Below are 23,477 nucleotides of genomic sequence, written 5' to 3'. Positions count from 1 at the left end.
TTATTTTAACATTGAAGAGTGGTTTAAAGCACAGTCCAGTATAACAAAGTGGTAGTTAGGCACATTAATACAAATCAATGCCATGTTCCATTAAGCTGCATTCAAACACAGTACAGGAGTGCTTACAGCAATTGGTTGAATAGCAGCTTTATACAAAGAGAAAACACTCTGTAAAGGAAGTGTGTGTAAAAAAAAAATACTGCATATTCTCAAATGGATGAAACGGTGAGAAAACGGTCCCAGTTCAGTTATCACCAAATCCCATTTGATAGCCAGAGCCTCAGATGGCCTGTTGTTGTCCAGTTGCATGTATTAAAAACCTCCAAGGGTGTCCAGCAAGTTCCACACTGCGAGGATGCTGTGGGGATTTGTATATATCAGGCCAATCTCAGTCTGAGATTTTATCACATTGCATTTCACAGCTTTTAGTCTTGCACATGAAATGAAAAAAAAAAAAAAACATGCGGCACCTCAGGAGAGATATGGTAGAGAAGTGCATCGATGCGAGTGTTCAGCGATGCGAGTGTTCAGCGATGCTCTGCCAGCAAACAGGCTCGTTTCAGAGGGCGCTCCCTTTGTTGATGTACAGCGGGTGAGCTTGCGGCCCCTATTACTGACAATATTAATGAAACCTTGTGTTACCACTGACAAAGTACACCATTATGGCTTGCAGTGAGGCACAATTTCTGTCAGATCCATGAAACTGAAACGGCGTTTCTAATCTGTGCCACCAACATCAATCCACACCAAGCACCTCAGATATATGACAGTGCTTTAAAGGATCTCTGATCTTCCGCATTTATTACTCATTGCGTGCGGCAGTAGACTACCTACTTCAATCAAAAGTCCATGAATTATATATGGCAGCATATGGGCTGTCCTCCTTCTCTCCCGTATAATTATACGTGTCAAGAAAAATCCAATTTGCTATTCTGCATTATTAAAAACGTCAGAAAATGCACACGCATCTCAATTAATAGGTTACTTCTGATGTGAAGGGGGGTGAAAAACTACTTGCCACACACAGATCGCCCAGATTTGTGAAGTGCTGATCAAAAAGTGACAAACAGGTCCTCTACTTCTCACACAGCTGTATACTATGTTTGTGCAAATAAAACTTTCCAGAAAGTTCTATCCACCCTAATTAGGGTATTTTTTAACGAGGCGGGCGTTTTCTCCCTAGACGTTTAAGCGGGGAGCTGAGACCCAGAGGATCATTTTCAGGATGATGAACTGATGGTTTTGGAATTTGCCACAGGGGGCTGGAAATTATGTATCTTGGCAGTGAATCAATACCACCCTCTGTTGCAGGGGCCTGGCCATGGCGCGGTGACTGCCGTATCCGTCAAGTAAGGTCGCGCTAATGAGCAAAGCCTTGAGTTGGGCTCCTTTAAATTACCGTGCTGAGATTTAACAGGAGGAATTGACCATAGGGATGGTGATGCTGGGTGGCAGGATTGTCTGTGAAAGTCTCTGTCACTGCATATTGCCACCACAAAACATGACCTGTTCCCCCGGAGACAATTAAGCTTGAAAAATATGTGCAGTGCCTGTTCTCAATTTCATCGATTCCTTTTCTAATTTGATGTGCTGCCTCTTTGAGTGCCCTGTTTCTGTTTACTTTGTTTTTTTTATTAGTTTGCCCAATATCCTCATGATTAACTAAAGTTGTCTGATTTACTGGTTTGCTCTGCTGGTGAACGTACCCAGAATGTGAAATGAAGCAAAGGCACAGAGAAATATTATTATTATGGGTGTGTCATTGGTGACGTCCAGCCACAGGGTGGCTTTTAGGTGTGTCATCCATTGTCTGACCCCAATCACAGCACAAGTTCCTTAAAAATATCCCCTGTTAATCTATGTCTTGCTGTTTACAGACATTTGAGGATTCCAGATATCCCTCCACTGCACTGCCCCCACCTGGTTTGGACCCTTTCCTGCAGTCTTGGACAGGTCCCCTTGCCCCTTTTTCTCTGGGCATTCCATAGACTCTCACCACTGCACTTTAAGATGGAGACTTGCCTAAGATTTGAATTCTCGCTGTTGAAATAGTGAAGTGTTGTAGTGTGCAAGGGGGTAGCGTGCTTCCGTGTGATGTAATGTAGTTCCCAGAATGCTTGGTGAATGTGCTGCGTGAATGTTAATGTTTAATTGTATAGAAGTGTTTGAATTTAGAATGTAGATCGTGTGCATTACTGTTATCATTTTAGTCCATGTGTCATGTTGTACACTTAGAAATTAGAATTAGAAATTACAAAAGCTTTATTGTCATTGTATTTGCATACACCAAAATTGGGCTTGTAATTTGTAATACCTGTGAGTTAGCCCTTTATGTTAGTTATCGTCTCTGTGCACCGTCAATGCCTTTGCTATGGAGAGAATAGACCTTCCTCCTGTTTCCCGGTAGTCAGTATCAATGTTTCCTGCCTATTTGTGTGTATTGCATTATGACTGACTGAAAACCAATGGAACGCGTGCTTTTCGTTCCTGCTTGACATTGCAGTGTTAATCAATTTCTCTACAGCACAACACAGTATGAGAGAGCAGAGGGGTCTATTAGTCGCAGTAGAAAATATTACCTGCGCTATAAAGTAATAAAACATTCACAGCCCTGATATGTGTTCATTCAGGTTATTTAAATTATAGGGAGCATTATTGCACAAGACCACTGCTGGTTTGATGATTATTTCATAGATATTCTATCTTTTACAATATTGCTATACTGCCTTAAAGTGGGAACAAAACACAAGACCACACTAATGAAAATGATTTTGTTATGCTCCCTTCGAGACATGTTGCTTGTGGGTGCTCCTTTAAGGTTCTTGAAATGATGACGCCATCTAGTGTTTGAAAGAATGAACAACACCTTGGTTTTGACCAGCAGCTGTGTGTTTCTAAGGAACAATGTACAATAAACAAAGATAATATTTGCAAAAAATACTGTGGGTTTTTCTGCATCATTTTCATGCTTTTGTTTACATTTCCACAACCCAAAAATATAAAAGAAATGAAGATTACTGAGTACCTCCTGTGTGCCACTCAGTGTTGACAATGTCTCTACATGATGAGACATACGTATACTGAAGCCCTATTAGACTGAAACTGACCAGAGATATTTTGTGGTGGTAATCTGTAGAACCTCCACGATAAAACATTCAGAAGGTAGGGGATACAACAAAGAACCAATTTCAGATATAGAATAACAGGCACACATAGCTGTAACCATAGACCTATATATGTCTATGGCTGTAACGCCCACATTCAAAGCTCAAATTAACACCAACATGGACGCACAATATTGTTACTTAGTGTGTGTTGTGCAGATGTGGTCAAACAAGGGTTTCGATGAAATAATCAGGATGCAGGAGAACTGACATCACTCCGAGTCTGCAGCACATGGTGAACATTTTGGAAAGTCACGTCCAAAGATCACGTCAGGGAAAACAGGAATGAGGATGATTAGCCTCTGGGAATGATTAGACCATCTCTGTCTGTATCCATGACAATGTTATGACTGCCAGAGTCTGTCCATAAAGAAGACAAGTTCATAATACTCACAATTGAAGTGTTCAGTGAGTTGTCCATGTACAGTGCATTCAGAACCCCTTCACTTTTTTCACATTTTGTTATGTTGCAGACTTGTTTAAATTAATTTCTTCCCCCTCATCAATCTACACTCAATACTTCCTAATGATAAAACTGGATTTTAGAAATCTTAAATATAAAAAAAACTGAAACGTCACATTGACATAAGTATTCAGACCCTTTATTCAGTGCTTAGTTGATGCACCTTTGGCAGCGATTACAGTCTCAAGTCTTCTTTGGTATAACATGAAAAGCTTGGCACACCTAAATGTGGGGATTTTCTGCTATTCTTCTCTGCAGATCCACTTAAGATCTTTTAGGTTGGATGGGGACTCAGCGGACAGCCATTTGCAGGTCTTTCCACAGATGTTCGATTGGGTTTAAATCAGAGCTCTGGCTGAGTCACTCAAGGACATACACGGAGTTGTCCCTAAGCCACTCCTGCGTTGCCTTTACTGTGTGCTTAGGGTCATTGTCCTATTAGAAGGTGAACCTTGACGCTGAAAACCATCCCCAAAGCATGATGCTGCCACCACCACCGTGCTTCACCGTTGGGATGGTACTGGACAGATGATGGGCGGTGCCTGCTTTCCTCCAGACATGACTCTTAGAATTGAGGCCAAATAATTCCATCTTGATTTCATCAGACCATAGAATCTTGTTTCTCGCAGTCAGAAAGTCCTTTTTTGCAAACTCCAAGTAGGCTTTCCTGTCTTTCACTGTGGAGAGGTTTCTGTCTGGCTGCCACAAAGCCCAGATCAGTGGTGTGTTGCAGTGATGGTTGTCCTTCTGGAAGCTTCTTCCATTTCCACGTATGCATCCTGCTCTGATATGCATTGTCAGCTGTGAGACCTTATATAAACAGGTGTGTGCCTTTTCAAATCATGTCCAATCAATTTAATCAAGGTCCACCCAATCAAAGCGTATCTCAAATATGATCAAAAGAAATGTGAGGCTCAATAGCTGGGTTTCGTCAAACTCATTTGCATCTTTTATGTTGATACATAAACACAAATGCAAAGAAATACAAACAACAAAATGCGAATCAATGTGTTTTTTCATCAGCTTTGTTATGTGAATTGAAAAAGGACACTCACCTCATTAAGGGAGGAGTTGCCTTCCGCCTTCGCACAATTAGTAGCCTAGTATAAGTGCAGTTGGCACCCCTTAGCACCGCAGTTGTCCTTAAGAATTTTCCTTCACATCTTTCCTTGACCTCATGACTTTTTCCATTGAGGTCAAGGAAAAGTTGTTGACAATCTGATCACAGCCACTGACTTTAGGGACTCCAAACCAGCAAGAGGCTGTAATAGGCGACCTACCACATCTCCAGTTAAGCGCTCCTGTTGTTCATAGCAACAACAAGCAATCAGGAGGCAAACTCAAATTTGAACATATGTCAGTATAAAAGTCACATTCCTTAAATATTCTCATTTTTGACACTACTTGATGGACTTGATGCTGACCAAAGAGGATATGCAGTGAACCCCAAATAAAACTGTAACATAAACATTTTATTAAACACAGCACAAGATGAGAAAGTTACAAAACACTAGTCAAAGGGCATCAGTTGATAAGCTCCAGACTCTGTAGGCTTAATGCTGAAATTGATTTATGAATAATGAAATTAAACTTTATAATCTATAACATTCCATCGTCAGCCCACTGTATTTGCCTCACTAATGATGATTTTGCCAATGCCAGGGAGAGAGAACCTATGTTTCTCCCACAGTTATTAAAGTGTACTGGCCATGTCAGTCATATGACTTGCTCAGCTCAGATGATGGCTCTTAAAGATTCCGTAATTCCTCACTCCCTTAATTGGGTCTGTAAAATCAGTGGCGTGATAAAGTACACTGTTTTATGTAGCGCCTGAAGAACATTGGACTTTTATTTTGACGGATCGTATGTTTGGCGGCCATACTGGAAAACTCTTTGTTGTAGCTTTTTTCACAATGCTGTTAGACACCTATGATCAGTGTCAATAGTTTGACGCTCCAGGGGCATCGAAATGATGCTTTCCTCATTAGTTGTAGTTTATGTGATGTTCATGTGTTTCCATTTTTCTCTCGGTGACAACTACGTACTTGATGATAAATCTGGATTAGGACGAACATTTGACGGCATTGGTGGTTTGAGTGGTGGAGGGGTACGTTTTTGAATGAATGCTTCTGTATGAGTGGGTAGCGATGACTGGAGTTAGCTAACTTACTTAAGTTAATTAAACGTAAATGTACGTTTCCAAAACAAGCTTAATACAAATTATGGTGTCCACTCATGTGATGTTTCTCTTCAATATCTTTTAGGCAACCTCTCGTCTCCTTGTCAATTATGCTGAGCCATATCGTAGCCAGATTCTAGACTACCTATTCAAGGTGAGGTTTGGATTTGGACTAATAGTTAGCCTGAAAAGTGTTATGCATTGCAGTGTTGCAGTTATGCAGGATAGAGGGACTGGTTGTGCTCGACGTTGAACTTGCCTCTCTAGAAAAGGGCAAAGGAAAATGCTTTTGAAATGCTGTTGGTTGTTATTGAGGAAGTTACATTCACATACGCTACTGTTGCAAATGAAACTGACTGTGTAGCTTATGTTGTATAATCAGTCTGTGTAAGTCTGTGCCCTATTTTTTTCTGCGCATGTAAAGGTTAATCTCCAACTAGATTGTTATGGTATCATGAAAGTTGTAGTCACCTGAGTATGTCAAGTGTGAATGATGACACCCCGTGATGTGATACAGTTACTGAACGTCTTTTACAGCCAAACTTTGGAGCCTCTCTTCACATATTGAAAGTTGAAATAGGAGGCGATGCTCAGACTACAGGTAACTTAAAAACAAGAAAAGAAACCATGTGTTCTCTACTGATTCAGAATTGATTTTTGAATAGTTGATTAAAATGTTCTATGATCAATTATTTGATGAGACTTTCCTTGAATTGATGCATAGCGAAGTATGTATCTTTAAATTAACTCTAAAAGTTATACCATACTGTATAAATGAACTTATACCTCTACCTCACTATAAATTGGGTGTATTTTACATCATGGAATATAACAGGTCCAAATCACCTAAGGGCCCAACTGTAACACTACTGTCCCTACTGTATATACACTATATATAGATAATTTGAATTCTAAACCTATTCTTCAGTATTGTTTTAGTTTAACTGGTGGCCCGGTGTCAAAACACAACAACATTTCTGAAAACACGACATTTCACAAAACACAACAACATTTTACAAAGATTATGGAAAAGTTGGGACAACACTTATTGTTTGTGATTAGACAGAACCCAAGTCCCTGGCGATAGTTCAATGTGACTTCCTGTTTCTACTCAGTGTCTCTGAAGATTAAGGGAACTTCCCTGAGATTCCCTCCCAAGATTTTGCGATTCTTGTTGGAAAAGTACCAGACGAACTTAGCCCCGCCCACAACGTTTGAGGTCTGGAAGTTCGGTCTGGCATTGCTCCGTTGGGGAGAAAATATGCCTGACCAAAAACTTGACCAGACCAATCAAATTGTCAGGGCGGGCTTTATACGATGATGGACAGATGATCAACCGTAACGTAATCAACCACGTCACTTGGGTTGAATTTGTTTTAAACAAACATGGCTGCCGCTGGAGAGATGAGATGTAGATGTGTAGATAGAGATGTTTTAGAAGACATCGACAGCGCATTCATTCATCAAGGCATTTGTCGATCGAAAATATGTTTTTGCCGTCCTTCCTACAGGATTCGGTAAAAATGTAATGTATCAGCTGGCCCCGATGACGACTACGTTGCTCTGCTGGTTGTAGGTCTATCCAATTGAGCGAAGAGGTATTTTTTTCCTGGTTCGGTTGAAACACGCCCCATAATCACAGCCCAATGGAGCAGTATCAGACTCATATTCTGACTAGAATTATGAGTATGACATCGTCAGGCTAGGAAAACATTGACCTTATTAAAAGAAATGGGGCATCAAACGCTCTGTGTTCTGTCCAATCACAAACAAGAAATAATATTTCTCTCCCATATTCAAAAATCCAGGCCTCGGCGGAGAATTTATTATAAGAGTTTAGACAACCCGCCAAGTCGGAATCATCCGTTTCCGCCAGCCCTTATCGTCCTCAAAATGAGGGTCATTGTGTTTTCCGAAATGTTGTTGGTTTTTCTGAAATGTTGGTGTGTTTTGACCCTCAGGGCCATGGTACTTATTGAATGTTTCCCCACCTTTGGTTAAAAAATTGATGAATCATTAAGGAGAGTTGTAAAGCATGCTACCATTCCCATTTCCCTCTGCCTGTGTTTAGATGGAACGGAGCCTTCTCACATGCACTATGAAAATGATGAGAACTATTTCCGGGGCTATGAATGGTGGCTGATGAGGGAGGCCAAGAAGAGGAACCCCAATATAACACTCATAGGTGTGAGAGTTACCCCAATATAACACTCATAGGTGTGAGAGTTACCCCAATATAACACTCATAGGTGTGAGAGTTACCCCAATATAACACTCATAGGTGTGAGAGTTACCCCAATATAACACTTATAGGTGTGAGAGTAATCCCTGTCTTAAAGTTCACATTTAGCTTATGTTCATGATTGTGGCCTGTTTGGATTGGGTCACTCTCAAAAGTGACATGTAGTGTAATGTTAATGTTGTGCTTGTACACTGATGCTGTGCTGTGGTACCTAAAGGTGCACAGAAAATGGAAGTTATACCAGTTTTTTTTTACATGTTTTTCTTTTTTATTTGTTAAAAAGACTTGCAACAGACAACTTGGTGCTTTAAGGGGGGAACATGTAGTTGATGGGATTGTCAAACAGCAGAATTGACTTGGTGGCACTGAAAAAGTATATGCCCAACATCATGGCCATCTTGAGAATTATGTTTTATCCCACACATGAGGGCTGTATGTCAACCTTCACAATTTGTCTAATCTGAAGATTACTTTTTCTTTAACACTACCTATTTTGACTTTTCAAAGTAATTTCTCCAGAGGGGAATTCGGCCTATTGCACCTTTAAAAGTTTTGATCAGTCAACCACATAATTAACTCTTTTTCTTAATGTGGCAGATGTTGTCTGATGTTAACTGATAAGGTCTCTGTAGGTTTACCATGGGCCTTTCCAGGATGGGTTGGCCATGGAAAGAACTGGCCATATGACTTTCCTGATATTACTGCCTACTATGTAGTGTCCTGGGTCATTGGTGCAAAGCAGTATCATAACTTGGATATAGATTATATTGGGGTAAGTATGTCATTAATTATATTTTAATTCTTTATCGTTAAGAGGTCTTGTTAAATATTTCTGACATTCCCTTTTCTCTTCATGAATAGATATGGAATGAGAGGAACTTTGACGGGAAGTACATTAAGGTTAGTGGTGCTTATGCATCATATTATTGCAACTAATTTTTGCTGTAATATTTAAAAGAGTGAAACTAGCTATTTACTATAAAGGGGGAAAATCAGTCACCCACTTTTTGATTTTTGTTCGAGTTCTACTCGAGATATTAAAATTGATACTTTACACCAAGGTCGCCAAGGCAGATATTGAAATATCAAGGGGAAGTCATTCCTCTGTAACCATTTAGTTTTTTTCTTGTTTCTTGTGCTCAAACTGTGCACAAACACCCCACAATCAAATACATAAATAATACATTATGAGGATTGGATAATGTCCCCCCCCCCACCCCCCCACACTCACACACACATATTTAATATCTCTGGCCGGATCATAACATTGCTATACAGTTTTACACCAGTGCGTGTATCACCTTTGAGTGTGTTGTTCTGCTAAGGTCCTTCGTGACTCACTGGATAGAGTTGGCCTTTCCCACATTGGCATCATTGCGGCAGATGGTGACTGGGATATTTCCAGTGCTATGATTGTTGACCCATACCTCTTTGATGCAGTAGAGGTGATTGGGTAAGTAGTTTAGTCTTAGTTTCATTTGATCAATATAAAATCTCTCTTTCCATATGATTAGCTCTCCTCTGAAAATTGTGGCACGTTGGCAAACGATTCTGCTGCACACCTTAAATCTCTGCATGATTTGGTGATTACGACAATACAAACACTATTCAATAACGACCTTGTCTCATTAGCACATCTACTGTACAATGTTATGAGTGACAGAAATGTTTTAGAAGAGGCTTAACCTGGACGGATATCCAAACTCTTTTGTTTGCCTTATTCAGAAAGCTATAGGTCCCAAAACTAAAATAACTGTTTATATAGGCAGTTAAAATGAGATTCAAAAGATAATTTCAAACAGCATTCAAAATTCAACAGCAACTTTTAATTACAAACATGTAGAAGGGGCTTATCCTTCCATACAATTTCTTATTATTTACATATCATACATATATCATATTACATGTTTTTTTAATAAGATACAGGTGCTGGGCTATCTTATTTTTCCCTTGTTTTGCGTTTTCAAACTGTGGGTGGCTGGTTTGTCTATCTCCTGAAGCACATGTATACCCTCTTAGGTAGATCACACTCATTGGATTAGAAGAGCCTGTGCAAGATTTGATTACGTTTTTTTTTAAGAAACGAAACTAAGAACTGGTAAAGATGACAGTGCGTATATACTCAGGTTTGGTACTTGTTTTGGAAACCATTGACATTCATTTCATTCTATGAACAAAACCAAGTTAGTGGACCCAGGGTAGTCCTCAGTGTTCTAAAGTGTGTTTTAAAACAAGACTCCGCACATTAAGAACATTATATTAGTGGATTGTGTAGTTTTTTACTTGTGATGGTAAACTACCCTTCAAAGAATAATTTTCACAGTAATATTTCATTCCCCACCTCTTTGCTCCTCTCAATGTCACTGGTAGCTGCTACGCTACACGCTGGATAAGTATGGGCTGGACAAGGTCAAAATCATAGCCAGTGACAACCTGTGGGAGCCCATTACATTCTATGTGCTTCAGGATGGAGAACTCAGCGATGCTGTAGATGTTCTAGGGTATGGCGTTTTTGACCGTATTCATTTAAGCAGAGACACGTGGATGAGATGTGGAACAAAATTGTATCTATTATAAATGTAGGCTATAAAGGCTCTGTATCACATTACATACTCTGCCTGTCAATCAGGGATAATCATAAGGCTTGCATGCTACAAATGAATTCATTTATGTAATTGATTTATGAGTAAATTAATGTTGAATGATAACAGTGCCTGCTAAGACATATGAATGCCTTTGTGCTTTATCAGTTTTTTCCCTGTTGGTTGGTAGAGCTCACTATCCTGGCACTACAACTGTGATAGACGCCTTAAAGACGGAGAAGAAGTTGTGGTCATCGGAAGACTACAGCACGTTCAATGATGAAGTGGGCGGGGGCTGCTGGGCCCGCATCCTCAACCAGAACTACGTCAACGGCAGGATGACTGCGTATGAACTTTCATGCACACCACCTAACAGCCCATGATAATGCAGATGTTTGGCATATCAGATATGTTGTGAAATTATTATTATAATTTTTTTTTATAACTTTACAACTTTTCCAAACTCTGAACATACAGCATGTAATCTGTTTTTCCACAGTGTGCACAAAAGATATCGTGAATGTGTTTTATATTGTTTGTATTGGATGTTATGCTCTCAGAACCATATCCTGGAACTTGGTGGCGAGTTACTACGAGAGTCTGCCGTTTGGACGAGATGGCCTAATGACCGCTGAGGAACCGTGGAGTGGCAACTACGTAGTGGAGTCCCCCATCTGGATAACCGGTAACATGACCCTTACTGCCCCTGACAGTATGGCACCTATGCTACCTTTAGTCATTTGACTAGTAGTTTCAGATATGGTCATATGTAGTGCTAATCTGGTGTTGTGTGTTATAGCTCACACCACCCAGTTCACCCAGCCGGGCTGGACCTACCTGCAGACTGTCGGCCATCTCAAGAACGGAGGAAGCTATGTGGCTCTGACCGACCGCAATGGCAATCTCACTGTCGTCATAGAAACCATGGTAAGGTCCACTTTTAAGAGATCTTCCATATCATATCAATTGCTACTACTTCTGTATCATGTTTTATTTTTTTCTGTTGTTTAAATATGATAATAAACCATAAAACCCTTACACTGAAAGTCCTTTGTGTATTCAGCGCATTTTTGTGTTGCTGTTCTGCAGACTCATGATCACTCTGTTTGCATAAGACCTCCGCTTCTTCCCTTTGAGGTCACACCTCAGAATGTCACATTCTACCTGAAGGGATCCTTTGTGAGTTTTTTCAGATTTCAGATCTCTTACTAGTTAATGTGTGACCACTGAAATATGATTGGAAATGTTTTTTCTCTGACAATCCTTCTCACATTCCACTTTACCTTTAACCCTGCAGGCTTCCGTATCACAGCTTCAGTTGTGGAAGTCCCGGTTTGATTTCAAAACCAAAAAGCCTGTCTTCTTCCAGAAGCTGGACCCAGTAAAGGTACTTTTTGCAGATATTTTTCAGATCCTTTACTGTGTACTGTGCTTAAGTGTTGAGTTCACTACACACTGATGGAGGTACACAGATTAATAGAATTAGCTTAAGGGTCATGCTCCAGCATAACAGCAAGCTACCAAAATGTTTATGTGCTAATGGCTCAAAAGTTTTTGTAATGGCAGACAGCAATTGAATCTGAATTGGTTCAGATTTTTGTTTTGTTTGCCAAATAAGGAGCGGTTCTACCAGATCTTAGAATGGGCTTGTGGCTTTGGGAAAACTTTTGTGTTACAGAGAGTGACGGAGAGTTTCGAGGAGAGGGCCTGACATTACCTTAGCTTACTGTTACTTTATATAACAGCCTTCTTTCAAAGTGTCACATGCTGTATGTCTGGTTGATCATTAACTTTCCACAGATTTCTGACGGATCTTTCACCCTTAGTCTGGATGTTGATGAAGTCTATACTCTATCCACCATAACTACTGCTCAGAGAGGGGCTCATCCCGATCCACCCCCCTCTGCGCCTTTCCCCAAGCTATATAAGGACGACTTCAATGTCCGTAAGTCTGCTTCAAGTGGCACACTTGGAATGAAGCAAGTTTTGATATTTACTAAAAATTTGATTTAGCATTATGCATGCTATTGATGTTGTGCATAACTAGACATAATATGCGAGAATTATGGCAGAATAAAGAGTGTATTGAAAAAACAAATACATGGTATCCATTCATTGCAATATATGTTACAGGTCTGACTTTACAAAAACAGGAAGGAGTTGTGTAAGATGCTTGTATAACGTACAGATTGATAATCCTCTCTTCTCTTCAAGGAAACCCTCAATTCACAGAGGCCCCAGACTTTGCTGATCAGACTGGAGTTTTTGAGTACTTCATCAATCTCACAGACCCTGGCCCACATGTTTTCACCCTGCGTCAGGTGGTCACCCAGCGACCGATTACCTGGGTAACAGATGCTGATCAGACCATTAGCGTCATTGGGGATTACTCATGGTACTTCTGCTTTTCACATCACACAAGGCGTTGCAGAATGTTATTTTGACTGTTTTGTGGAGAGCAATACGTAATCTGTAAATGTGTGGCACAGGGGCAGACACCAACCTCTCCACCCAGTGTTAAACCCTTAGGGCAGTAGAGGTGGCATTCAGAGCACATACCCAGCCACTGTGGCAGCATTCATCACTATAAGAAAATATAATTTTGATGTTAATGATTAACTCATCCATTATCTGAATGGATATAAAGGTTTTGATGGTTCAAGTTCCATGTCTGTCTTTTTTTTTTTTTTTTACCTCTTCCAGGCAGAATATTACAGTCACCTGTGACGTCTTCATTGAAACAGCCAAAACTGGGGGGGTGTTCATCGCTGCCAGAGTGGATAAAGGTGGTGGAAATGTCAGAAACTCCAAGGGGATATTCTTCTGGGTTTTTGCCGATGGCACTTACAAAGTCACCAGTGACATAAGTAAGGCTTTTAGTTTGTAACTTCCTATCAAAAGTTGTCGTTGCTGCTGTTAAGAGTCATAATCTCCATCGTCATCTAACTGTGTTATGTGTGACCTACCTGCAGACTGATAAGGTGTGACTATTCTTTCAACAGAGGGAGAAACTGTTCTTGTTAAGGGTAAATCAGGACCATCATCTGATATTTGGTACACGCTATCCCTTACTATCAAGGTTTGTTCACCATAATTTCAGTCCTAGCTCATTTCAACAGCTATGGACTTCACCTACAATCACTACATTTCCATAGCCTTCAGCTGGTTGTGTTAATAGATGTTTTGGACTTCCGTTTCCAGGGTGACAGCACCTCAGGGATGCTGAATGGATCTCCGCTTTGGAAGAGTGGGATGGTGTCAGTCCCAAAAAATGGATGGGCAGCCGTTGGGACCAGCTCCTTTGAGCTTGCACAGTTTGATAATTTCTCAATAGAGGCAGAGTGATTTTGACTTTATGTTTTCTGTGGCCTTTTGTGATAGTCACCTTGCCATTGATTACTTGCATAAATACAGATTCTCTGAAAACTGTTCATTTGAGCCATGCAACAATGTGCAAGTTATGAATTACATACGCAGTCACAACAATAGCAGAATGGTTTCCACTTGTTTATGCATCACCCAAGTAATGATTCCCATTGGGATATAAGATGTTTGCACTTTGAATCAATTCATGCCTTTTAATCCAACACTGGAAGCTTGCTTTTTACTTTTTCTTTTAAACAGAAATATGCATTTGCAAAAAGTAACATTTTATAGATCTTCATCATGAAGACTTCATGTGTTTTGAAATGCCTTAATGTTTACCAAAGCGTGATGTCCAAGGAAAAGCTTGAAGGGTACAATGCACAGTCTTACTTTTGATTACTACTGTGAAAATGTCAATTTGTCTACATGTCTTAACAGCTCGTGTGAGTCATTGTTATACAATGGACTTTTCTGTTAGGCTGAAATAAACATGATTTTTAAGCCAGTTTGTTGCCAGTATTTCAGTTTGTACACAAGTTTTTGTATAGGCCGCCTATACTTTTTTTTTTTTTTTTTTACAATTACCATTTGGCATTTGGATAAATCGTTGGTTATATTTTATATGGTGGTGACAAAGAGAGGACAAATTATGGGCAAAAAAAAATCTGTTTTCTATTGTTTCAAAATAGTGTAGAAATATGTTTTCACCAGCCGCCAGACATTCTGACGAGCGTTGCATTAAGCTTGGATGTCGCTTTTACATATCCATGTTCCCTGGCGTCGTCATAGCAACCACTGTCAACAATATGGCTCATGAGGATAACCACAGGATTCAACGCTCAAAGCGAGTTTTTATCAATAATGTTGACATTTATGCATCAAACTACATCGGAAAGGTGAGTCACCTTTGTATCTCTGGTTGCCGTATTTGGACAACAAACACGAAATTAGAGATATCTTGAAGAAGGAAGGCTAAGACTTGGTAGCTATTAGCTCTTGCTAATCCTACTCTCCATACATAGTTTTTGTCGGCGAGCTATATTGGATCGACTCTTGAGGAGGCGACAGATGACTTTGAAGAAGAAGACTTGTCTCCACGAAACCCTGGTCAGCAAAAAGTCAAACCGGGAGGTTATAAAATAGTTGGGACCATTAGAGACCAGTCAGACAGCAAAAAGTGCATTTACACCTCAGAGGAATATCACGTGAGTAATTTACAGGACCTAATGTAAGGTCAATCTAGTATGAATCATTAAACTCTAATCATTAATTTACCATCATTGACATGCAAACAAATTGACATTCCCAGTATCCTTTCAGCAATTAGATCGCAATAAACTCCTGAAGCAAATGCTGGAGTGTGATGTCATCATATATAACATCACTGAATATGCAGATCAGATTGAAGAGGCTTCATGGGCAGTCAAAGGTATTGACCCTGTCTGGTATTAATGAACACAATCTTTCTGAACGGTATCATACATTTGGTGGAGCTACCGAACAAGTGTATGTGATGTGATTGATTCTTTTACAGCCCTACATGAAAAGATGGACACGTTCTTCAGCCCAAAGACATTCATCCTTGTATCAACAGTCATGACATGGGCCCTGAGCAAGCCAGTCGATGCTGTGTGTGCTAAGTCTTCATCCTTCCTTGTTTATATCCACAAACAGCAAGGGTAACAGATACACACATTAATGTTTTTATTTTTCCCATTGTAGTTGGATCTGGCCATTCCTTTCACAGATGAGGATTATAGAAGACGAAGACCACACCCCAGTTTCAAACAGCACATCAATGCTGAGAAACTTGTGGTCAAATTGGGAAAAACTGTACGTCAAAACCATGCTAACATGTAGTTTGAGAAAATGACTAATTACTTTGTTTCACCAGCAAACATGGTAAAGAATCAAGACACATTTTATTATTGTTCATTTCTACAGATAAAAAATAATATTTTTGTTACTGGACAACTGAAACATGAAATTTGATCTTGCTTGTTGATTGTACTTTTGTCAAAACCCAGATGACCAAAATAAAAATTAAATATAAAAAAAAGAAATTTGATCTTACTCATGTAAGTTCATTTATAGCCACCACAACCTCAATTCTAGTGACCACCTTACATTCATACTGAGTTTGCATTTCACAAGTAATAGTATATCAGAACAGTATTCCTCACTGTACTGTTTTTGGGCAATTTTGACCATATTTTAAGAAGTGTCATACTACTGGGCCTTGGTAAATGTCTGGTGATTAGTAAAATACATGAATCTTACTAAATAGCCAATACGTTCTATAGGTCAGTGTCTTGGAATGAAAACTGTAAAGCTTTATATTGATCAATGCTCTGTATCAGTTTCTAGCTATTTGTTTCCCCTCAGAAAAGCTCTCAGTTCAGCACGTATGTAGTGGCATCAGGACTCCAGTATGGAATGGGGGAGCAGGTTTTTCACTTCTTTTTCAAAGTGAGTCAGGACACCATACAAAACCTTTTTCATTTATTTTTATGTGTAGTCTTAATGGCTCAGGGTTTGTGATAGTGTGCGTGAAAAGGAAACATAGCAGTAATGTAACTGCGTGACAAAGTACATCATGACTTACAGGTGATACACTGGTAAATTCCTATGGAGTGAAATGATAACATCAGCTGCGATTCTTATTCATATTCCCAATAGGCATCTTGGCTGGGAGAGATTCCCAAAGTTCCTATCTTTGGAGAAGCCAGTGCTCTCCCAACCATACACATCAATGACTTGGCCAGGTTTGCTTGTTTTTTTTTTATAGGTTTTTTTTGTTTGTTTTACTGTTCATTGTCTGTACTGTGTTTAATCTTCTGTGTTATTCCGGTTTCAAGCGTGATCCTTAACCTTATTGATCACAAGCCAATGCAACAATATATAGTTGCCGTGGACGACTCGTATAATACCAATGAGGACATAGTGAAGGTGAGGCACTGTTTAATTGCTAAATGTCTAGGATGATTTTTTTCAGAAACTATTCCTTGTGAACATTGTACGTAACATGACGTTATGTGTTTTACCAGACAATATCGTCAACACTTGGACCAGGACGAACTGCGGTGGTTCCAGCAGAGGAGGCTTTTCTCGTTCGAGAACTCACAGTAAGTCTGAATGTGTGACATTTGTGTCACAGGAATATGCTGTCATTTTAAGTTTGAAGTAGATCTCTGAAATGTGCATATTCATAATTTCTCATAATGCCTGTCCTCAGCAAACATATATCGATTTGCTGTCAGTGAATCTTCGCTTTGAGGCGGTCTTTATCAAGGAAAGACTTAACATCCGCTGGGTGTCTGAAGCTGGCTTGATTGAAAACATTGAACATGTCGTGGAGGAGTACAAGCAGACCAGGGGGCTTCTGGTCAGTCATATCTTTCATACAGTATCTGTCAGATGCTCTTTTCATTGACATGTTTTCTACTTAAAGCACTGGTACTGGCTGTGTAGGGCAAGGCCTCACTTTAGAAAAGGGGTGTGTTGAAATATTGTGTTGTCATACACCGTTGTATTTTTCTGCCTGTTGATTGAGTCGATGCCGTTCAATGTTTATGCTTGCTCCTTTCTCCTGTGGTCCAATATGAAATGCATTTGGGTCTTCTAGAGGTGTGGTTTGGTACTCAACACACTAGTTTATTTCTTTCTGTATCATCTTTATAATCCACTTCTGATTTTTTTTCTATGACCCATGATCCATAATCCATTTCTTTTTTTTCTATGTATCAGAAGTCATACATTTGTGGTTAAATACAGCAAATGAACATCTTACATTTTTTTAAGCGAAACTCACGCACATTGTGTGAAGAAGTGTAATTCTTCTATAAAGCGGTCCGTGTGAGAGCCTCTGTCCTCTACCCTCAGCCCATCCGTATCTGCGTGCTGGGTCCGCCCGCTGTGGGAAAGAGCACCATCGCTCAGAAGATCTGCAGACACTACAAGCTGCATCATGTCAGGCTCAGAGACACCATCAGTGAGACCATCGCTCACCTGGTCAGTTTGGACGGACTCATGCTTACATAATTATTGTATTATTCACACCTTATTCATTGTCATTCAGGTCAATGTCTACTTCGCCTTAATGTTCACTACATCAATATTCTACCGCATTCACCGCGCTTTCTCTCTCTCTCTCTCTCTCTCTCTTTCTCTCTCTCTCTCTCTCTCTCTCTTTCTCTCTCTCTCTGTCTGTCTGTATGAAAACGAATGAAATGAAAACGAATTAAATTAGGTTGTGAATAAATGACATTCTATATTGTGTGTGTTGTTCAGGAGTCACTCATTCACGTGGATAATCCCGATGAGGAAAGTGCTGACATGGCGAGTGGAGCTCAAGAACAGCTGGACACACTGAAGGACAACATGGAACAGAATGGAGGTACTTTTACCGCTTTCACTTTTGGACAACAACCAGAGGTTGGAATCACTTTGGACCTGTGCTTGTTTATCAGCTCTGTGTTTCCAATATGAGGTTGGAATCACTTTGGCCCTCCGTTTGTTTATCAGCTCTATGTTCCAATATGCATTTTGATTATTGTTTTGTTTTTTCTAGGCCGGTTAGATGACCAGTATGTTATTAAAATCATCAGGGATAAGCTGAAATCCAAGCCATGCCAGAACCAAGGGTTTGTGTTAGATGGCTTCCCAAAGACCTATGATCAAGCTAAGGAGTTGTTTAATGGTAAGATAGGTAAGATCGGTAAGATTAACATCCCAGATACTGTATGAACCTAACCACTGGTTTATTGACTTCTTTAGCTGACGATGAAGAGGGTGTGGACATGAAGAACCTGAAGATATGCCCAGGTATGTGAGGTGCTCACATGGTACATTTATTTTACATTCAGTCATCCGGCCCACCTTCTGCCACGGGTCTAGTTCTTATTAAGTCAGTGTTCTGTGAAGGGTTTGCGAGTGTTTTCGGTTTTTGTTTTGCATGGGTCGAAGTGTTTTCTGTTTTTTGTTTTGCATGTGTCGAAGTGTTTTCTGTTTTTTGTTTTGCATGTGTCGAAGTGTTTTCTGTTTTTGTTTGCATTTGTCAAAGTGTTTTCTGTTTTTTGTTTTGCATATGTCGAAGTGTTTTCTGTTTTTTGTTTTGTATGTGTCGAAGTGTTTTCCGTTTTTCTTTGCATGTGTTGTAGTGTTTTCCGTTTTTGTTTTGCATGTGTCGAAGTGTTTTCCTTTTTTTGTTTTGCATGTGTTTTTGAGATCTTATCTTTCTGTGTTTGTCGTAGAGTTCATCTTCCCTCTGGATGCCACGGATGCGTTCCTTAAGGACCGTGTGCTCCACCTTCCTGAGAAGGAGGTGGAGGGAAGCTCGTACACCCGGGAACGGTTCCCCCACCGCCTGTCCAACTACCGGGACAACAACACGGAGGACGAGACAGTGCTGAACTACTTTGACGAGCTCAATATTCAGGCAGAGAGCTTCGGTATTTTTAAAGCCCATTTTAATTTACTCTTTATATACCACCTCTTGAGTGTCAAAAAAGCAAAACAATCAATCAATGTGATTGGCCAACCCCCTCCAGTCAGTCCCCTTGGTCATATTGATTACATTGGCAACAGCGGACCCTACAAACCTGAATATCTCTCAGACTCATGCTGCTTAGCAAGTCCACATCATTTCTCTTCATTGTTTGCCTGAAAGCAAATTGTACCAGAAATGACGAGTCCCATTGAAATGACAATGGACTTGAGGTCAAATGCTATTACTCTTGCTGCATATATATATTTGCTACATATCGAACCTCGTCAGCCTCAGGCGATCATGACATGGAGAGCAATGTACATAAACCCACACTACAAATTACAAAACTACAAACGACATTTCCCAACTTTTAATGACATAAAATGTAAAGGTTTCATGAGGGATGTGTTGTGGTTGGTCTGCAGAGATTACTAGCGTTGATGACATGGACTACCTGGTGGTGACGGAGAGGATTGTCAAAAGAGTGGGTCCGTCCCAGAACTACGGCCCCACCACCAAGGAGCTGCAGGAGGCGGAGAGGACGCGCACCGAGGCCAGGCTGAAGAAGGAGGCCGAGCAGAAGGCTGAGATGGAGAGGCTGGAGGCCGAGGAGGCGGCACAGAGAGAGGCACGCTGGGAGGAGTGGGTAAGCAGAGTGGAGGTGGAGTCTAACGTGGGGGCAAAGTAGCCAATAGCTGAAGCAATACAAAAAGGCGGAGAGTTTTGAGGAGAGGTTATGCGATTTAGTAAGACATTTTAAGCATCTATATGATGTTACACCGCCATGTACAACACTGACCTCCACTGTTGCCATGTTTGTTGTTGTCATAAATATTTGACTCTGAGCTGCCCTCTAGTGGATGCCTTACGTAACATCCATGCCAACGTAAATGACGCATTGAAGTACGTGGGCAGTGACAGATACATTGTTTGAAAGGGACATATTTATTTTCCTACACAAAGAGAGCATAAATAACCCATTAGTGTGTTCCTGTGGCTTAGTTAAAGGTAGTGAATTCAGTGAAATGCTCCTCATGTTCCTCCAGCTGTCCATCCAGTGTTAGTGCTCAAACATGACCACAGTTGCACAGTTCTGAGCCATACATTCCAGTCAGTCAACACGTTGCTTTACAAGCACAGAAGGGAGGAGTGTCATTTGTTTGGCTGTTGAGATGAAACATGGATGACCTTTTGCCAGAATCAAGATTTGTACCTTTAAAGTGAGGCCAGGTCCACGAATGAAAGCATAGGTTTTAACAAGGGTACACATATACTGATGCCATGTTTACCATACATGCACTGTAAGTGGCATTAAATGTTTGCAGCAACAACACCTATAGTTAAATAACAAATAACATGAGACATGTAGTCATACATACACGTACTGTTATGTTAGCCCTAATTTGTACTCAAATGTAGCCCAGTGTGTCAGTATCAGTGGTTTTAGACAAACACACATTTGGATTAGTTTGATGAGGCAACTCTTAGTTGATAGGTTTTGTTGTTGTTGTCATTGAAATCAGGGTCCCTTTGATTGAGAATCATTGAAATGTACTCCTAAAACGTCTCAATGGTACGTCCAGGGGCATTTGTGGGGCCAGAGCCAAATAAGTACAAAGCATCCTGGGAGAAGGGACGACTTGTGACCAGACATCACAGAACTATGTTAAGTGAAGAGCTAATGTGTTTGTGTGTGGGTGTCTGTGTGTTTGTGCATGTGTGTGTGTGTTTGTGTTTATACTCGTGTGGTTGTGTGTGTGTGTGTGTGTGTGTGTGTGTGTGTGTGTGTGTGTGCATACGTTTGTGTCTTTGTGAGTGTGTGCGCGTGCGTATGTGTGTGCATGCATGTGTGTGCATACATGTGTGTCTGTGTGAGTGTACAGAGCAGACAGCTTGAGGAGGTGAAGCGTCAGGAGAATGAGCTCCTGGAGGAGCAGTCGCTGCCTCTGAGAAGCTACCTGACGCAGCACGTCATGCCCACGCTCACCCAGGGCCTCATCGAGTGCTGCGGCACACGGCCTTACGACCCCATAGACTTCCTGGTAATGAAGCTGCGCTCACACATGGACAGTAGCTGTAGCAGTAATACTTTTGATCTCTCAGTGGTTTGCCGCGAACTTGTACGTTCATGGTCTTGAGAGAAGTTGCTTGTAGTATTGTGTGTTCTCATGCTGTGAATGTGTTTGCTTTCAGGCGGAGTATCTCTTACAAAACAACCCTGACGTTGAATAAAATGACTTCAACGGACTATACAATCATCAGCTGCTGCATTTTAATGGAAAACATGACAAAAAAAAGAAAAGAAAATAGGATTACATAAAATATTTTGAAGGCTGTTTGGTCACCATACACATTAGAAAAAAATAAAAGTAAAGCTGAATTTAATCCTTATCCTTCATTATTTGTGTCTGTAAATGCCTACTCCTTGGGCTCTTTCCTTTATTTTGAGTTGAGAAAATGTCAATTTCTGCCACTAGGAGGCTATTATTTTCATATACACACAATATACTTTATGTTTTGAATTATTATTCATTTGTGGTGGTCTCTTGGTTTTGTAGAGAGAGAGAGAGAGAGCTAGGGCAGGGACAGGGTTGTGTGTATCCTATTGATCTCTGGTGAGAAATTAATTGACACAGACACATGAAATATGAAGTGCTTTGGAAAGACTTCATTTGAAATAATTATTCCTTGTCTGAATAACACTCAGTGGTCAAAGTCCTTCGGCAAACATACAAATCTTCTAGATAATATTAAAGTGATATTACCCAAAAAAGAAAACTTAAGTGACTGTCTACCTGTGGCTCAACTAGTAAAGCACAATCCTACCAGCGTTGAGGTCATGGGTTCAAGCTGAGGGAGTTCCCATGGACTGTTTTGGCCATTACAGAAATGCGAGCCGGCTGAGAAGGTTTAGGTTCTATTGAGGAGATCCACCCATTTCCACCTGTTCAGCACTTGTTATCTGCAAATTCACTTTTAAACAGTAGATGGCAATCTCAGCAAGGGTATGGCATCCGAGTTAAAACACGGTTCTAAAAAAAAATATTTGAGAGCTCAGCAAGCATAATCTATTAATATCAGGTTTTAGTCCCCCCCCCCCCCCCATTCTTAGGAGGTACAAATAAACGGTAAATGACCTCTCCTCTCCTTTAAAGTTTATGAACAGTGACCTTATCATTGACTGTGAATACATTTGCAATGTTATTGGGAAAGCTCTCAGCACTTACAGCCAGTTATAAACTGTCACACCTTGAAACAATGCCATATACACACTTCTCACTCTTCACAAACCAGCACTTCAGTCACCAGCGAAAGGCTGCCCCAGCACCTCACTCGCATTCAGACAGAAAATGTGTTTTGTTGCTTAGGAACAGTTTTCCTTCTGTCTCTGTAGGGGGGCTTCTTGTGAATATCATTATGGCCTCCTCAATTGGCGAAGAAGCCTCTTTTCTTTTCTGCCAATATTTGTTGTCAGATCCACTTGCTTGCAGCCCTTGAAAATGCCTCATGAAAATGCTTTGAATTGGTGAAAAGACTGAAGTCTTGTCCTTTATGTATGACCATTATATTAGCATCTGACTGTAAAAAAATGTTTTTAGAGTATGTGCGAAGATTAACAATATATATTCAAAATGTATCACTTTTGCTCAGAGGTAGAATTCTAGCCCTGTTGAAAAAAAATTATGTAGGCCTAGAAATACCCGCAAATGCAGTATCAGTAGTAATGTACTATAGTGTGTATCAGTACATCTCCACAATGATTTAAACTCAGCTTATATATACACCTTAGAAAAGTGATCATTCATATCCCAGTATAACCTCAGGAACAGCATCAAATCAAATTGACTTCCCTTGTAGATTTGGACACTTGCTGTGGATGTCCCCTGACATAACACTGCGCTGCTTCATATGCCGCCGATACGGGTAGAGGGTTCAAAGCCACGGAGCCGACGAGGAATTAGGACGGGAGGGTTGTGCTGCCACGTGCTCCAA

General features: G+C 40.4%; 2 protein-coding genes across 5 annotated transcripts; both read left to right on the top strand.

Moving 5' to 3' along the window:
* Nucleotides 1–5,486: 5,486 nt before the first annotated feature.
* Nucleotides 5,487–14,501, top strand: galcb (galactosylceramidase b). Of its 2 annotated transcripts, none has more exons than XM_031580621.2 (17): nt 5,487–5,734; nt 5,892–5,960; nt 6,344–6,407; nt 7,878–7,991; nt 8,681–8,820; nt 8,910–8,948; nt 9,374–9,501; nt 10,821–10,976; nt 11,191–11,315; nt 11,430–11,557; nt 11,720–11,809; nt 11,928–12,017; nt 12,431–12,575; nt 12,845–13,025; nt 13,334–13,497; nt 13,633–13,709; nt 13,832–14,501. In XM_031580621.2, exons 1-17 carry the CDS (start codon nt 5,597–5,599, stop codon nt 13,973–13,975), a joined length of 1,992 nt encoding a protein of 663 aa, XP_031436481.1. In that variant the 5' UTR covers nt 5,487–5,596; the 3' UTR covers nt 13,976–14,501. The 2 variants fall into 2 exon arrangements, with proteins under 2 accessions (XP_031436481.1, XP_012692181.2); XM_012836727.3 differs by lacking the exon at nt 9,374–9,501 and adding an exon at nt 10,419–10,549 and having other exon boundaries at nt 5,488–5,734.
* Nucleotides 14,502–14,584: 83 nt separating this feature from the next.
* Nucleotides 14,585–21,791, top strand: ak7b (adenylate kinase 7b). 3 transcript variants are annotated; one of them, XM_042709758.1, is made up of 18 exons: nt 14,585–14,892; nt 15,019–15,201; nt 15,317–15,425; nt 15,531–15,625; nt 15,719–15,829; nt 16,382–16,465; nt 16,676–16,761; nt 16,855–16,945; nt 17,044–17,121; nt 17,232–17,381; nt 17,879–18,007; nt 18,287–18,392; nt 18,567–18,704; nt 18,802–18,820; nt 19,223–19,446; nt 19,910–20,130; nt 21,368–21,526; nt 21,678–21,791. In XM_042709758.1, the coding sequence occupies exons 1-18, from the start codon at nt 14,695–14,697 to the stop codon at nt 21,714–21,716; spliced, it is 2,220 nt and encodes a 739-aa protein (XP_042565692.1). In that variant the 5' UTR covers nt 14,585–14,694; the 3' UTR covers nt 21,717–21,791. The 3 variants fall into 3 exon arrangements, with proteins under 3 accessions (XP_042565692.1, XP_031436482.2, XP_042565691.1); XM_031580622.2 differs by lacking the exons at nt 21,368–21,526; nt 21,678–21,791 and having other exon boundaries at nt 18,567–18,695; nt 18,773–18,820; nt 19,249–19,446; nt 19,910–20,437; XM_042709757.1 differs by lacking the exons at nt 21,368–21,526; nt 21,678–21,791 and having other exon boundaries at nt 16,676–16,945; nt 18,567–18,695; nt 18,773–18,820; nt 19,249–19,446; nt 19,910–20,437.
* The last annotated feature ends 1,686 nt before the right edge of the window (nt 21,792–23,477 follow it).

Source organism: Clupea harengus, chromosome 14 (assembly GCF_900700415.2).
Source record: "Clupea harengus chromosome 14, Ch_v2.0.2, whole genome shotgun sequence".
NCBI lineage: Eukaryota > Metazoa > Chordata > Actinopteri > Clupeiformes > Clupeidae > Clupea > Clupea harengus.
Note: the sequence above shows the minus strand (reverse complement) of the source record. Positions and strands in the feature narration are given on the sequence as shown.